The sequence below is a fragment of the Plectrocnemia conspersa genome, unplaced genomic scaffold (genome assembly GCF_051122295.1).
Source record: "Plectrocnemia conspersa isolate PC_06_02 unplaced genomic scaffold, ASM5112229v1 ptg000013l, whole genome shotgun sequence".
NCBI classification, from domain to species: Eukaryota; Metazoa; Arthropoda; class Insecta; order Trichoptera; family Polycentropodidae; genus Plectrocnemia; species Plectrocnemia conspersa.
In genome coordinates this window covers 11,969,052-11,987,097 of record NW_028277177.1, presented here as the reverse complement: position 1 = coordinate 11,987,097, position 18,046 = coordinate 11,969,052, and the positions used below count along the sequence as shown (strand labels likewise).

At 29.0% G+C, this 18,046-nt stretch overlaps 2 protein-coding genes and 1 long non-coding RNA gene across 3 annotated transcripts in view; 2 read left to right on the top strand and 1 right to left on the bottom strand.

The window, feature by feature from the left end:
* The window catches only part of LOC148227284 (uncharacterized), an 89,672-nt gene that overhangs the window by 3,326 nt on the left and 68,300 nt on the right, over positions 1-18,046 (top strand). The gene's annotated exons all lie outside the window — the stretch shown is intronic.
* Positions 1-18,046, bottom strand: part of mspo (M-spondin) — a 228,287-nt gene that overhangs the window by 201,330 nt on the left and 8,911 nt on the right. The window lies entirely within an intron of this gene.
* LOC148227293 (zinc finger BED domain-containing protein 5-like) lies at positions 13,303-16,787 on the top strand. The gene has a single exon (XM_088202599.1). The coding sequence runs from the start codon at positions 13,780-13,782 to the stop codon at positions 15,643-15,645; it is 1,866 nt and encodes a 621-aa protein (XP_088058725.1). The 5' UTR covers positions 13,303-13,779; the 3' UTR covers positions 15,646-16,787.

The window sequence follows — 18,046 nt, the reverse complement described above, 5'->3', positions numbered from 1 at the left end:
TGTTTATTGAAATACACTTAGATTATCGTAGTGACATAATTTTCATTATTGTTTTTTTTATGTGATTAAACCATAATAATGTTTTTTCCTTGTGTGTGTAGTTTTTTGTTATTGTCCAAATTGTCCAGGCTAATAGGAAATATAAAATTTATATATTGTTTAAGTTTTGTACTAGTAAAAACGATACATTTGTCATTGTTTTTATAGACATAATTTACTTCAAAGTTCTAAAATTATATTCTAGCGCCCTAAACTAAGCATAGATTCAAATATATAAATTATAACAAATATATGTATTTCAAAAATAATTAAAAAGGTTATTTACTATATGTAAATACAACTAAATAAAAAATACGAATGATGCAGTTTTATCATCTTATTGTACCTATAAATCGATTTATTTTATCTCTGTGGAAAAATAAAACAAATCCGGCCTTATATGGCTTTAAATATCCACCCTCATAGTACAGATGCAAAAAATCACATTTTGAGATAAATATCAAATAAAAACGACGGATTTTTAAGAATAAATGCTAATCCTAAAATTAGCAGATATATTTTTAATTTGAATAAGATAGGAGTTTTAAGAAAAATTCAATTAATAAAATAATTTCATTAAGTATGTTTTATTGTTTGCGGTTTATGGTATGAATAATGAATTTTTTTAAGAGTACACAAATTAAAAATAATTCAGCAGTACGAATTAAAGTATGCTATCAAAAATTCAATGTAATTTGTTACTTTACTAAATGTATCAGAAGGCTTCTCTTACCCCTTTACTCATATATTATAGAACGGAGTAAGTTCTATGTATATTTTGTATATTGCGTAGTAGTAGAGATTAATAATAATGGTATATTTACAATTCTACTTTGAATCTGAATCAAACAGCTATTGTGTCGGTAATCATTTGCCACATATAATTAATTTAATAAAAAAATATTTATTCAATAAAATATTAAACAGTTCCTAAATTAAATATTTAATTTAACAGTCGAGCTGCAAAATATTATTATAAACCAATTATTGTCAATTATTAACAATGGTTTTAAATCAGAGGTAATACGCATATTTTTTGCAGCTAAAATTAAATTTAATGTTGGAATAGCGCACTCCGTAACATTTCAGACTAATAAAATAGAGACCGCGGGCTCGAGCCCCGGTAGCAGATTAAATTTTTTTTTTATAAAAATGCGCAAATATTAACATCCGGTTCCAGCTGCAAAGTAACATATATTGATTATAAATTATATAGTTGGTACAGGTATACCCAGTTGTAACGCATTGGGCTTATGCATGTCAAATTACAGCAAAAGATTTAAAAAAAATGATATATGAAAGATGTATATGGATGTAGAATATATGTAGTGTAGATACAAACTTTTTTTATTAAAGATAAATATTTTTTTTTCATAAATTATAACTTATTTAAAATGTTATATTTACTGATTTTTTATATTTAACTATTAAATTAATTAAAATTCTTTTCACTGTTTTTAATACCCATTTATATTAGCTTTTCAATAACATTTCATATCGATTTTCATTACTGTTTCGGTAACTGATACTTTTATTTCTTTGTATTATTTACATTATTTAAATCGGAAAGTTATACTGAATTATCTATCGTTTTTAGAATATTTCAGTTAATTAATTATAAACTTTGATCGATCATTTCAGATTGGGTTTTCCTAGCTTTATCTAATCTCATGGATAATTAATCGAAGTGATTAATTTAAATCGTACTAAATAAATTCGTTACTAATATATTATGAAAAGCTAATGTTCTTCATCGTTTCGTTTTTCTATACAAATTGGAACTATTAATATGTGATACTAACAGCTTACAAAGCAATTCGTGCGTTGGGATTTCGTGCTTATATTATTATTTTAGATTGACTTTATCGTAGTCTTCGATAGAACTACTCCAAAACATTAGTGGGTTAGTGTGATTGTATGAGAATGACAATTTTCTTTGATTGTTGTTTTTTTTAATATGTGTATAAAAAGGTGGTATATTTTTTGTATAGCTTAATTGTAGACACACAGTACAGGTATATGTTAAGATGGGTCTGATTACCCATTTGTATAGTAGGATTTTATTTTTTGTAGTGAGTGCGCTCGTTATATTAAATATCGGTCTAAAAGCCGCAATGTCGGCAAGCCCTTTTGAACGAAGTTCTATTATGTGCCTCCCAAAGCTTATTAAAATGAATTCAAAAGGTCTTAAATATTTTGTTTAATTTTTGCTTTAAATTAAATAGTTCTAAAATATTTCCGAAATTTTATTTTACATGCGAATATATCAGTTACAAACTTTTTTAATGTTGTCATTGCAGGAAAAAACACCCATTCAAACTTGGCTAATTCTAATCTAAATTTGCGACTCATTTTTTCCGCCGTTATCTCAAGACACGCACGCGAAACAACAAACGTTTTTTTTTTCATTCAATAAGATGAGATTTTTCCGCTAAAGTTTTTCGCACTTCCGGCCACGACGCAAAAGTTGCGTGTAACGGACCCGGTAACCATTTTCTTTTGTTCTGAAAACAAAGACACCCGTCTGAAATTTCACCGGAGAGGTACGGGGTCGGCAACCTTTTATTACAAGGGGGATATAATTTTTAATATTAACACCCAGCATCAGCGTCCATCAGCTAGGGATGCAGCTCTGTAAAAATAAAGAGGGAAGGGTTTATTATGAGGATGGGATTTATGTAGTTCTAGAGCTGAGACGTGCTCGGTATCTTGTTACAGAAAAATATTAAAATTAAAAGAGAGGAAAATGTAAAACTTAGCATTTTAAAAACCTTCTTTTAAAACCGTGTTTGTATTAAGACTACCGATTTAACTTATTTTATTTATAAAGAATAAACAATACTTGCTCTTGAAAAATCGCGTTCCAATAATTTCTAATCAGCTGTTAATCTTTTATTACTTGTTGCAGAATTAAAAATATATATGTTTGTATAATATTATATATTTTACTATTATTACTCACATTTCTATTAGCTTCATTAAAGGTGAAAGTGTTATTATTTTAATAAAAATAATAACTGTTTTTTCATGTTTTACTTCAAAAGCAATATTGCAGTGATAATAAATTATGCAGCGTTGTAATTAAAAAGCAAAGCTGGCCTGCAATATTTTAACAAAGTTTCCGCATAAAATCATCGCCACAATACCGTTTTATTATGTGTGAAATTGCTTGAAATATTGTTAATATTAAAAAAGTTTCTTGCATTTATTATAAAATATTTCGTGTTTAATCAAGAAAATTAATTTATAATCCTTAATTCATTTAAAAGTGAGCCATCAATTATTTTTTTAATTTCAGAATACCTATGAATTAATTATATCTCCAAATTAATAACGTTCTACCGGATGCTTAATAAATTTGTCATACTAAATGATTGATTATGCGTAAAATGATTTTAATTACACGTAAACATTTTTAAAATTTGACAGCCTTAAATTCGCACAATTAAAAAGTAATTATTGTACATTGAAGTCAGTCCACAGTGGGTTAAAAGCTTATTTTCTATAAAGGAAAACTTTATTCTAGATTCGATTTCAATTCAAATTTTTTTATATTATTATTAAATATGAGTTAATTTTTTCCGTTATCCTAACATTTTAATACTTTCACTTATTATTTTAGCATGTATGTTAACAATTTTTTTTCAAATATAGACATTTTTCTTTGTTAGTACAAAAAGTTGAATCTCTGAATTATTTTTATGATAGATAATTCATTTTAAAAACATATTAATATATACAATACATGTTATACGTTTATAACAATTTTCATATTTACAGTTTTATTAGCACCAGACGTGCACGGTGAGATACATTTCCTTTCACTCGTTCACGTGTAAAGTGACGAGAGTGAGTGAGAAGTGGTCGCGTGGAACGCATGTAACGCACGCCCTTATCTCTAACTCACTCTTAACACTTAACACGCGAGCGAGCGAGCGAAAGGGAATGTATCCCACCGTACGCATCTAATTAGTACCTACAATATTTATAAAAATATTAATATAAAATAATTCGTTAGTAGTTACAATATAAAGGAATAAACTTTAAAATATTTTATTTTAATATAAATAAATTCAAGTACACTTAACTAAATATCTTAAACTGATAAAATGTGTTCTTAAGCTTGTATAGCAATATGTGCTCTAATGTTTTTTTGCTTATATTTAAATATAATATAAGATTGTTATTATCATAGTATTCGATACATAATTGTGGGTTAGTATAGTTACGCAAAAATTTTTGTAGTTTTTTCAGGTAAGAAAATGACAATGTTTTAATGATAAACATTAGTATTTGTTGCATTTTGTAAAATTTCTTAATATAAGCAAAAAAAAATGTGACTATATATTTTTCATAGCTTTGAGTGACTCGGTCTCTTAATTTCTGAATAAACTTTGCACTTGGCAGGAAGACAGCCATATTAAACACAAATTTTAGTCATATCGTTCTGTGGTTCAAGCCATCTTAATAAATTTTTACATGCCTCTTTATATGTTGAGAATTATAATATTTATAGAATAGAATATTGCATTAAAACATTGTGTTGATGCTGGTTTATTCGACAACATGGCTTCAACTTTGCACTCTAAATTATTTGTTTTTTTATCCGTCAATTAAAATATTATGAATTCTTTCTTCATTAATCTGTGAAATGTTGGTTTTCTTACACTACTTTCTATAAAGCTAAAAGATTTTTTTCTCTCTAATTGTTGTACCAATGATACATTTTTAATTTATTCTATATATTCTAATGATTCGAAGGAGTCGCGAGGGTCTTTAAAATTTGTCGAGTAATTAAATAATCTGTGAATTATTTCTTTCCCCATTTTACATTCTTCAGCTTGTGAAGAAGAACTAAAACAGTTATTTTTTTGACTCGACTGTTTTGAAAATATTTAATTAATGTCATGAATGTCTGGTTTCTTCAATTGTAAAATTTATCTTTAATTGCCCGTTGAAATTTCGAGCTTAGTTTAGAATTGTTATTTTGCAATTGTTTTAACAACAATTTTAAAGCCATTTCGGCTGTCAATAATAATCGTAAGACTATTATTGGCAGCCGACGACATTGTTGCTATTTTACAAAAACAATATAAAAAAAAACTTGCTTAGATTATCGAAAAAAGAATAGTTTCAAATCGTTTTGCATTCTGCCGAATCTCATGCGTAATTTATTATTATCGGAGCGGGTTTATAGATCACCAGAGCAAAGATAAAGCCGCCGGCCGGTTAAAGTAATAGAAAATCGCAACAAAAATTGTTGGTCATTCAAACATCTGACTCATATAAGATTTCTTATATGAGTTATTTCTTTTATTATCTAAGAAAAAAATAACACAAGTTTGACTGTCAAAATTTTGTGAACCATTTTAATATCTTCCCGTATTAAAACCTTCCGAGTTATTAATTGCCACATGTATGTTGTTAATAAAAAATAAAAACAACAGAGGGTCCCAGATTGGGTTCTGTGGTATTCCAGAATGAGCGAAATACTTATCTTTGATGCAGCTAAAAATATAGAATATTTTTTTTCATTATTCGAAATTGGTTTTGGCTCACTGTTCATACACCCCTTCGTACTAAAACTTCCAAGAATCGTTTATATTTTAGAGACAACTTTTTTACATCTTCTCACAAAAGTTCAATTGCTTGGAATGTCGACGGCCAATTCGGCAAGCTTTCAAGCGTCTCCCAGTCAAATTTAATGACACGTAAGAACACCGGCTGACAAAGCGTTTAACATTGACATTCATCCGGCGCGTGTGCTAATGGGTACCTAGTAGTACCAGACGGTAATGAGTGTAGCGGTGATGGCACTAGGGAATGGCGAGTGCTGTCCGACCCTTTGTGAATTGCAACAAAACACCAGCCTTCCGGTGCATTGTCTCAAGGGATGGACGGGTGGGTGTAGTTGGGGGTTGTTGTTGGGGGCCTAGGAGGCCGTACGAAAACAACACATGTCGCACAAAGTGCCACGAGAACGTGAGCTGTCAAGGAGCGTGAATTTATATGGACGTGTTAAGGGTTCCGTCCGAATGTTTGGCTTGGAATAGATGCTATGAAAAAATAATAAAAATAATAATATTTTTTATCGATGCATTAAGATCTTAGCCCTGTTTTAATGAACTAATCAACAGTTCTTTATTTGGTTTTATCCATACGTTTATTGTAGTTTACAGCCGTAGCTATTATTTTATCAACATTTTTAGCAAGTATTTTTACCGGTTATTGATTAAAAATGGATAGCAGTCATATTTTTCATTCATAATAAATTTATTCTTTTATTGTGAAAATAGTAAACAATGTATTTGTTCAAGAAACGATATGAAAAATCGGCTTAATAATTTTGATATAATTAACAAAAACTAAGTGTAACATTGTGATTCTGTTGAAATAATTACACATTGATTAACATTTTATATGGTTCCAAAGCTCATCAAAAAAACTGTAGTGGGCTCGAGGTAATACACAGATTGATTTAGTCTGACGAATCCAACATTGAAACATATCATTCATAAAAGTGTGTTTAGTTTGTATTTCTTATAATCTATATTACTGAACACATTATATGTATTGTTTTTACCACAAGACTTACAAGTAATATTCAATTGCCAATTTATTTAGTATAAACCAGTGTTAAAAATAAATATAAAAATGTTTTTAGAAATTTTGGGAACGAAAGTGGAACCAACATAGTTTTTGATACACAATGGTTTGAAGTTTAATGTCTTAAAATAGAATTCCGAAACGAAAGGCGTTGTGTGAGCATCACAACGGTGTTTGCGTAAATAAATGTCTAAGGTAAAATCGAGTTACCGCTAGACAATAAGCCGCTTTTTAGGAAAATCGACTTCACTTAGGAGTTTACGTAGGATTCGAAAGGCGATGAAATCCGCAGAGATAACACAATGAATCGTCCTTAAATTCTTCTAAATGTCGTTTTATTTATTGCTTTCGAAGTGAATAGACAATTAAAATCTTTAACAAGCAAAAAAGAGATTTTCGCTCCCAACGTAGCTTATTGTTTCGCTTCTGCTAGAAGGTTAAATTTCGTTAGATGCCGAGTCTATAATTTTGCTTCAATGAAGCATTTATTAACATATTGATTGGGTTCATAAGTAATTTCGTACACTTTATAATTACATTTGTTTTTATATTATCTATATATAAATAATATAATATATAATATACTATGCTAGTGAAAAGGGATGCTTTGGGTTGGAAGGTTGATAAATAAATAATTGTGTTTTATTAAGGTATTATAAATTAATCTGAAAATAAAATATATATTGGAAATTATTTTCTGCTTTTTTAATTAAAAAAATAACTAATTACGAACAGTACAGAAAATAATAGCTGGTGCGTTTTACGACCTTAAGAAAAATAAAACCCAGGTGGCTTGTAAAAATAAACCAGACAATCGCAAATTGTAGCAGTTCAAAAAAATGCTAATAATTCACTGTTTCATACAAACAATAAATCTGGTTGTCATATAATATAAATAGTAGAAATACATTCCCTAAATTATTAAATAATAAATAAATACTATATACGTTGTTTTGATAAAATAATGAAAATAATATGATAATATTAATATAAAAATTATATATTAATAGTATTATTAAGTATTTTTAGAGCCTTTTTTGTAATAAGATTTGCTTTTCTTCATTTCCTATTTATTGTTCATTTATTATTTTAAAGCAATCTTGTATATATATTTATATACTGTTAATTTTTGTTTTTGTATATTTTTTCAAAACACTGTTGACAATATGTATTGGTATCTAGGTTCTAATTTAGAGAGTAATTGTTTAATTTAAAAAATTGTACGATTAATAAAGGAGGATAGCTAGAAATGTAGTTTAATTTTTTCTTTAGTAATAATAGTTTCTTATATACGTCTAATAAAAATTTGTTAAATAACAATATAATACACATTTCAGCAATAATATAAAGCAGATTAGAAATAATTTTTTTTTTTTTTTAATTATATAATATATATATATATATATATATATATATATATATATATATATATATATATATATATATATATATATATATATATATATATATATATATATATATATATATATATATATATATATATATATATATATATATATATATATATATATATATATATATATATATATATATATATATATATATATATATATATATATATATATATATATATATATATATATATATATATATATATATATATTTCATAATAAAATATTTAATTATTTAATATGTATAGTTTGAGTGAGTACAGATTTAGGACCCTGGCACTTGTCGTTTTGCAATCACTTTATGCCCTTGCCAATGCAATACAATGACAAACAGCCGTTGAAGATGTTTTTATATTATTCATCGGATATTTTATCGTTACTAATAAAATACACTTGTCAGAATGACAAGTATTGTTTTTGTCGGCGTGTCGTAAAGAATAGTAGCATTTTATTTATTGCGCTTTTAACACGTATTTCGAAAAATTTGTTTCATACGGTCAATTTCAATAAGTGTTTAGACCTGCCTGATTGTTTAGTGCCTAGACCAGTCATACTTAACACTTTTTATGCGGACTGCAAAATAATATAATGGTACTTTCCTGTAATCGGGGACCAAATTTATTCAAAATTATTATTTTATACATATATTATTTATTTGGAATTTAAATATTATTTTTAACGGTCATGGTTTGGTTTTCAAATTTATTTGGATACAGTAAATCAGATAAAATGACAGTGTATTCGCATTTGACATGTCATTTATATTATAATAATTAAAATAAATATTTTTTTAAAACCCAACAACGTTTGGCTACATAAATACATTTCAAAATGTAAACTGGTTATGTGCTAACCAGAGGTAGTAAGCGAGCGTTGGTCAGAACAGGGAACACCCCATGAATAACTCGCTACAATGAATCTACTTAAAAAATGAGGATTAAATAAATTGTGACTTGCCTCCGACATATTATTTATAATTGTATATAAATAAATAAAATGTATAAAAAAATGAATAAATATTATTTAAAATAAAGTTGGCTATTGATAACAGCAAAGTATCAAAACAAAACCATTAAACCATTTTTCTGTATCAATATTATTTTTTCCAGAACAGTACTAACAATATCGAGAAAATCTGTGCTTTTGATTTTATTTTTCACAGAAAAAAATTCAGAATAAAATTCTGTTTAGTGGAATTTTTAACGAAAACGGAACACTGATGTTGCTGAAATGTCGGTACTTGCATCCAAACTCAAACTAAAATATTTACAATGTTGCAAATCTTCTATGATGCAACCAAAATATATTTTACAATATCCCAAAATCAAAATCAGTGAGCTGCATTTTTTTAGTATCTGATATTTGCGCATTAATAAAACGTTCCTTTACAATCTTTACATCAGAAAATGGCTTCTTATGTTTACCAAGTATGTAACAGATTTTATATGATGCATCTTGTGATATCGCCATTGACATAGTATTTTGTAGTAGTTTTAATGACTTCTTTAAGAAATGTAGCTTTTTACATTTTTAAGGCTCGCGAGGATAACTGTTATTAAATGATTTGTGTTTCGTGGCATGGTGACGAAAAATGTTATATTTTTTAATCTAATATTTTTACGGCAAATCAAGCAAGTTTCCAAATCGTGTTTTTTTGGATCAACAAAATATTATTGATCCCCACAACAATATGTTTAATATTATATTTATTTATGTATATGTTAAATCAAACCTGGGAATGTCTAAGATTTATTCTTGACATTACGTGGATGTAAATATATGCTTCTAAAAATAAATTATACTGATTAACATTAACGTATTGAACTTGGAAAAAGTCATTAAAAAATTATTGTATGCACATAAAAATATGATACATAAATAAATATAAGTGGCGTACATAATATATGCGAATGTATATAAATAAAATATCTACCGTAGGAATTTCGGGTGAATAATTAGTTCTCTCAGACGGGAGTATTAAATTTAATGCCGTCAAGACCGTCTCTGATTAAAACGGAAGGTTAATCTTGAAATATCATCCCCAAAGTCTCCATTAAGGATATCCGAACGCGGGGGGCTGGAAACAATAGGGTCGGCACGGGGGTCTCCTCCTTATCCTACCTTTTTTGGCGACCTCTGGCGTTTTTAATTAGGACAAAATGAAAAGTTTCCTCGAGGGGTTGAGCCCGAAAATGTCCGTTTGTCGACTTGCCCATCTGTCGTCGGAATACCAACAGAGTTGTCGAAACCCCACGACTGGTTGCGATTTTTTCTCATGCTTTTGGCAAGTTTCAACTTAAAAAAGACGCGGAAATCGAAGGGAAACTTTCTTAATAAACATGTCAAGACCGGGTCTCTCTGACTGAACAAAGCCCAAATTACTGTTCGCTCTCGACTTTGTTGGAGATTAAAAAATAAGGATTCGATATTTAAAAGTGAGCAATTCCATTTATTCTCGGATAACTTTGCATAAAGCAAAGCTGAACAATTTAATTTTGATAATACAAAATTAAAAATACAATACATATAAAGTGTTTAATTGTTTATTGATTTTGTGTGTACACTAAAATGAAATTGAAAAATAATGTATAGTAATAAGCTTAGATAATAAATTTTGCTTTGTAGTAATGTAGTTATTAAATAAAAAAATAAGTGGCCTAGACATCTAATATATTTTTTAACGTTTATCGTTAAAAAAGATCGTTCATCATCTTTATTAAGTATTGCAAAAAGTTATATTTGTGAGATAATGATGAATTTTACAAGCAATCAAAAAAATAACCAACAACTGCGTAGTTTATTTAAAGCATAAAATTAAGTACCAGTATGTTCTTTTAGATGTTTCGGGCTGTTTTTACCTGTTTATAATTAACCACACTTTATCACTTTATAATTAAACAGGTCGATCTTTGTTAGTGTTACATTCGATGATAATATAACTGTCAAATTTAAATTAAAATCTTCAGATTTCTCGTTACATGTTAAGTAAAATAGTGCAAGTAAATAGACAATATAAATACACTTTCACTTAAATCTGGATTTAGCAAATTTACATTTAAGTAAAACGACTTAACTTAGATAATTGACTAAAATTGTTTCAACTTAATATTATATGGTACTTTGGTTAATTACGAGCAATAAGTAGATAAGCTTGTATAAAACAATACTATTGTAAATTGTTATATAAGCGATTCCCTTGAAAATGAGATTAGTAACCGTCCCAAGATCTAAGCTTCAAAATCTCTTCTTCAAAACATGATTACTACAAGGTAAACGTACTCGCATTTTTTACATTCAAACAGTCGTAGAGCTGATGTCACAACATGGCAATTACATTTTTTTGCACTTACGTAAACAAAAAAGCAGACTGGACGTTGGCAACACGAGCCGCATTAACAACCTCACTTTTCGAGTGCGCAAAAAATAAGAAGATCGCACACGCGACATTTCGAATAAAGGCTTTAAGCCGAGGCGTGTGGGTGGTTTCGATTAACAATACCTGGGCAACTTTTTGCCAAACCGGTTTCTATTTTGCACAAATAACATATTATGTGCGTACCCTTGTCGCGCGAAATCACCGACGGTGTTTATGCCATTCAGAGGGAAAAAATGGGTAAAAGGGGACATAAATTCGGGCAACCACAGTGACCACCCTGGATAAAGAAACGAAGAGCTGATCTATTTTTAACCAATGTCTATTGGATTTATATATTGGATTCATAGTCATATAACACAGTAAACTATAAAACATAATATCGAGCATTTAATCTGTTTAACTGGTGCAATAAAAAAAAATGTTTTTCAGTAGAATAGCACCAATTCTACTCAAATACTGTATCATTAGATATCGAATAATTGATTAAATCAATTAAAAGAGTATGCAGTTGATACATTAAAGAAATTAACCTCGAATAAAATATATTATCTGATTTAAAAACTTGCACCGAAACAAACTTTATATATTATATAACACAAAAATTAAATATTTACTTATCATAATCGACTTCACTCTTCAGTATGATATTGACTACATAGTAACAAAATAGATTAAGTACTTACAGTATTTGGGAATGTTTATTATATTCTAAAGCAATTTGTTAAAATATAATTTACGAAGATTCACTATCCGAATAAAGTTCGTGCCCAAAATATATTGAAAGACAAACATTGTGGACCATTTGGACGAATGTTTGGTTTACAAAGTTCTTCAACATTACTATTCTTGTGTACATCTAAATCGAAGCAATATCGCAAAAAACATTACCAACTGCAACGAACGATTTTAATCAGATTTAAGGCTTACAAAAATACAATTATAATTTTAGAAAGTAACACAAAAAGGGTAACACCAATGCGGCCATTCCGTTGATAAGCCCTGGCGAAAAAGGGGGTTTGTATTTTCCGTTATAATAACGCTTCAACCCAGTTTCCGTTTACCCAAGAACTAATTGTTCAGGTGCTATGATTAATTTAGCCTGCTCTCCAGATCCCTGTCTTAACCTTATATAAGTGGAAATTAGGCGTCACAATATGAGGACTTAAATAATCCGCCCAACAGCTAGGAAGGTACAAAATATTACATATTGCGTTGTATTATGTATTCACTGCATATTTGTATATATTGTACGCTCGACCTATGTATACTATTAGGTTAATAATGAGATTAAGGGCATTAGCGTAATTCAACGTTTGCGATATAATTTTTCATAGTCTCTAGTTGGTGGAAGTAATTTATATTTATTTATGTGTAAGTAATTACTACGAAGGATTTATATACTAACAATATTAATGTAATAAAAGCTTTTACTTCCATAACAATACGAGAGCTAATCTAAGCAACAAATGAGAATCGTTATTTACATATTATGGGCCATATAACAAAAAAAAACTTGATGGTAATAAAATATTGCGTTATTATTATATTTTATATTAAATAATAATTATGGTAATATTAAAAATACTTAAAATTATCTTACTTATTCATTGTGCATACACAATTTATTATAATAAATTTATATCATAATTATTTATGCATAAGAGACAGGAAAATAGTGTCTGTATGAAAATGGTTATTTTTAACACATGCTGAATATATGTATATATGTATTTAAACATAATATAACTCATTGTTGTAAAATATGGTTATTATGAATTCTTGTTTTGTTTTTAATGGTTTGTCTAATACATATGAGACTCTAAAATCCAAGCTAAGCAAATTCAAAAGAAGGATTATAATTAAACTCTAAAGCAGCGGTTTCCAACCTGGGAGGCGCGCCTCCCAGGGGAGGCGCGGACTATTGCCAGGGGAGGCGCCAACATTTTTTAATGAATTATTTTTTATACCATAATATATACAAATTAATAAAACTTGATATATTAACGTAACAGTGAAAATTCAGTGCATGAATGTTCATTTTTTTACATTTACATATATTTAATTCCTATTAAAAAAAATATCTGGAGCGGAGAAATTTAAAAATGGCGCGTTTGCAAACGCTCTGTTTCGGTAATACACAAAACGACCGCTAGTTGCATAAAACAATAACCTCAAATTTAAATGTTACTCGTGTCAACTGAAGCGTGTCGGCAGGGCGTGATATTGTTTTTTTTAATTGTTTCTGATGTGATTTCTTCTTGAAAATAATCGTTAGTATATTTTAAACTTCATTTTTTTTTATCATCATTGATTTTAATTTATATCAATAAAATATTTTTTAGACGAATGGATAAATTTTTGAGTGGTTACAAGAGAAAAGTCAACAATAATGAAGATACTGATGCTGATACTAGTGGGAATAAAATCAAAAAAGTACAAGGAAGTAAAGCTCCCAAGAAAAGACAATACAGTTCATCCTATTTATCATTAGGATTCACTAGTGCCATTATAGATGGCTTGGAAAAACCAATGTGTTTGTTGTGTTCGAAAGTTTTGGCTTCAGATAGTATGAGACCAGTCAAATTAAAACGGCACCATGAAACTCTACATTCTGAATACGTTAATAAGTCCATAGAATATTTTGAAAGAAAATTGGATGAGCTTAATAATCAAAAGCAAACGTTCAAAAATATTCTTTCTGTATCACCAAATGCATTATTGGCTTCGTACCATGTCTCTTACCGAATCGCAAAATGTAAGAAACCACATACAATAGGAGAAACTCTAATTTTACCAGCAGCTATTGATATGGTTCGAATAATGTTCGGCGAATCATATGCAAAACAGTTGCAACAAATTCCGCTTGCTGATAATACAGTCGGAAGAAGAATCAATGATATATCTGAAGATATTTGCGATCAATTAGTTTCTCGGCTGCGTACTTGGAAATTCGCCATACAAGTAGATGACGCAACTGATATAGCTAAAGATGCCCATTTAATTGCATATGTTCGATATGTTGTGGAAAATAATATATTAGAAGATATATTATTTTGCAAACCCATTCCTGGAAAGACCACATCCATTGAAATTTTTAATATAATGGACAGTTTTTTTAAAGAAAACGACATAACGTGGAGTAATTGTATTGGACTGTGTACTGACGGAGCTCACTCAATGTCCGGACACAAAGCAGGTCTTCAAGCATTAGTTAAAAAGAAAGCACCACATGCTATCTGGACGCACTGTATGCTTCACAGAGCAGCTCTAGTGTCAAAAAATATGAGCGTGGAACTTAACAACATTTTTACAAAAATTATAAAAATTATAAACTACATTAAGAACAGTCCTTTGAGATCTAGGCTGTTTGCAAAGTTGTGTGTAGATATGGAAGCTAATTATACCTCACTTCTGTATTATTGTGAAGTTCGCTGGCTATCTCGTGCAAAAGCGATTCAAAGGGTATTTGAACTCAAAGAAGAAATAGCAGCCTTTCTCGAAGAAAATCACCACGAAGAGGCACATTTGTGGACGAACGATAATTTCCTTGTTAAACTTGCCTATTTAGTTGAAATTTTTGGAAAATTGAGCAGTTTGAATAAATCAATGCAGGGATCACAAATGCATCCACTTGTTCAAAAAGACAAAGTAAAAGCTTTCATTAAAAAGTTGAAGTTATGGAAGTCAAATTTACAAAAGAATGAGTTGGACATGTTTTCACTGTCAAAAAATTTCTGGGCCACAGTCAATATTGAAACAAGCAAGAATCTTTTTATTGAACACTTGGATGGTCTAGTGCTGCATTTTTCAAATTATTTTAAAGACCTTGATTTCTCAAAGTTTTTGTGGGTACAGAATCCATTTATCGACGATGAAAACCACAAATTTGAGCTGACAACCATTGAAAAGGAAAAACTTATAGAATTATCATGCGATAGCCTACTAAAACAAAAGTTTCAAAATGAAACCTTAATTCAATTTTGGATGAATCTTAAAGGAGAGTATGAATCTTTGTATTGCAAAGCAATGCAAGTGCTTCTACCGTTTGTAACGTCGTATTTATGCGAAACGGGCTTTTCGGCACTGGCTGCAATGAAAACTAAATATCGCAACAGGTTAGTAGTCGAAAAAGAGATACGAGTGGCACTCTCCACATTGCCCCCAAGATTTGATAAGCTTTGTGCTAATAAACAACAACAACCGTCTCATTAAATTTTTATGCGATAGATGTAGTTGGTTTAATTGTTTAAAAAAACTTATATATAAAAATAAATATACACGTATGTGTATGTTATAACTAAACCTTGTTATTATTCTGTTAATTGTGGTTTTCAGTTTATTTTTGTAATAAAGTTTTTATTATTTAAAACGTGTCTATATTATTTAATCTATTAAAAAAATAAAAGGTAAGGGAGGCGCGAAAAATTTTTTTTTTTTTTGGGGAGGCGTAGTAACAAAAAGGTTGGAAACCGCTGCTCTAAAGGAATATAATTATATAAATTGAATTCTAAAGGGTGCCACGCAAAGGAGTAGAGCAATTAAAATAAGATTAGAGAGACATAAAAGGGCGTTAAATATAGATGCAAGGCTTAGGAAAGGGGTTTAATATCAAGAATATAGTAATGAGGTTGGAACTAGTTTATGTATAAATAAAAAATATTAATTAAATTACTGTAGGGTTATGTCTTCAGTGAACTGATCCGGATTAAAAGAAACTTTTTCAAAAAATGAGAAATTTCCATCAGAATCATTATTCGCCCATCGCCCCTCGCCCATAATTCATCTGTTTGCAAACAATGGTCTCTCGCAAAAATTGTCCGGGTTTCATAATTGGGCGAATATTGCGCTCATAATTGGCGGTATTTGTTTAAAGTATCATTATCCAGTCCCTTTGTGAGCCCTCGGCGGCGGAGGGATCCGGAAGGACTACAAACAAAAATTGTTCGGCCTGAATATTAATTAACCTTAATTCGTTTCAAACGGGAGAGCGTCTAAGATCTCTTCTCGCTACCGAAATTTGCAAACATGTCACGATCGCCATATTTTTACTTTTTTTATGGGAAAAAATTTCAACAATCAACAGTTTGCGATGAATATTAAATCGCAACGTTGTGTTTTATGTTTTTGTATTCATTGCAAGGATCTAATTTTGAAGATTTAATTAACGTTCCACTTGTTCAGTTTGACCCGAAAGTCTTAATCCGTGCTATAAAACATGCAGCAGAAGCGTCTAATTAATTCTTTGATGTTTCAAAAACTTTAAAATTAGAAACAAATTAAATTTACCGTAATTATATAATTTCTCGTTATTGAAAATTATATAACAATTAAAATTTATCTATAATTTTGAATTTATTTTAATTCTCGATACTGATAAATCGTAATCACTTTCATAATTACCAGAAATTCCTAAAATTTGTTATTTAATTTCATTACAAAATCCATCATACGTCCAAAAATTAAATATTTAAATAAATATATTTATTTGGAAACCTTTACTTTTGCACTTGTTGTATTTTCCTCATTATAATTGCATAATTAATTTATTAATAGTTAATACACTGTTACATTATAACAATGGTTAGCACAATGCGCTAAAACTAGTAAGTAGTGAGACGGTAGCTTAAAATCAATGAATGTAAATCACTTGTATTTTATTAATTATAAAATATTATTACAATTGGCAATCGCTAGATTTATTTATTTTTGATTTTTAATTTTAAATCTGACAATTATTATATAACAGGTTTTCCTAATCGTGATGGCAATTACACAAACAATAATAAACATTTAAAAAATTAGATAAGCACATTCCCACACATTTTTTCCAGCTCCTCATAGCTATCGCTAAAAACATGATTGAGTTTGGCAAGCTCGTTAAAAAACTGGATGTCTCGTGCAAGAGAAATGTTCTCAAGCACTAACAATACTGTCATATTCGAGAACGCTACGAATTAGCATATCGAACAGAACGCGAATCAACAATAAATTATTGCTATGACACGCGCTCCGTATAATGAAGCCGAACATTCTCGACGCTTTATTGCAAATTTTGTCGATTTGCATAGAAAATCTTTATTTTTGCTCGAAACGTCATTCTTAAGTCATCGCCGTATTTTCTCCCAATTATATAAGCTTAAAGCACTTATGCTAAAGATGCTAAATAGTAGTCGATTATTAAGTCGAATAAGTAAAATAGTATATTCATTAAAAACACATTTTTTCAATAATGATAGATGTATTTCTAATAAATAAAAACACAAGGTTTATATGGGATTCAACCCTAGCTATTTCAGAACCTAGATCAATGACTTGCTCATCATAAAAAAACTAGTGGTATAAGTCGTATAATGAATCATTGTCTTAGCAAAATTCCTAATTTAATTTATGAAGGCAAAGCACTAGCTAACAATTATTTTATTACTCATTTGTTGCTATTAGTTATTAGCTGTTTTTTTAGTTTAATGGAGAGCTCCATTTTTAATATTTAGACTGAATCTTAATTATTATTTATTTATTTAATCGTCGTGTAGTAATTTGGTTTTTATAAACATTATACCTTTTTGCTTCCTACACCATGCATAAAAACAACATAACCAGAAATAAGTTTTGA

What these genes read in the sequence shown, in the direction of transcription:
- LOC148227293 (XM_088202599.1), top strand. Translation starts at nt 13,780, where the DNA reads ATGGATAAATTTTTGAGTGGTTACAAGAGAAAAGTCAACAATAATGAA.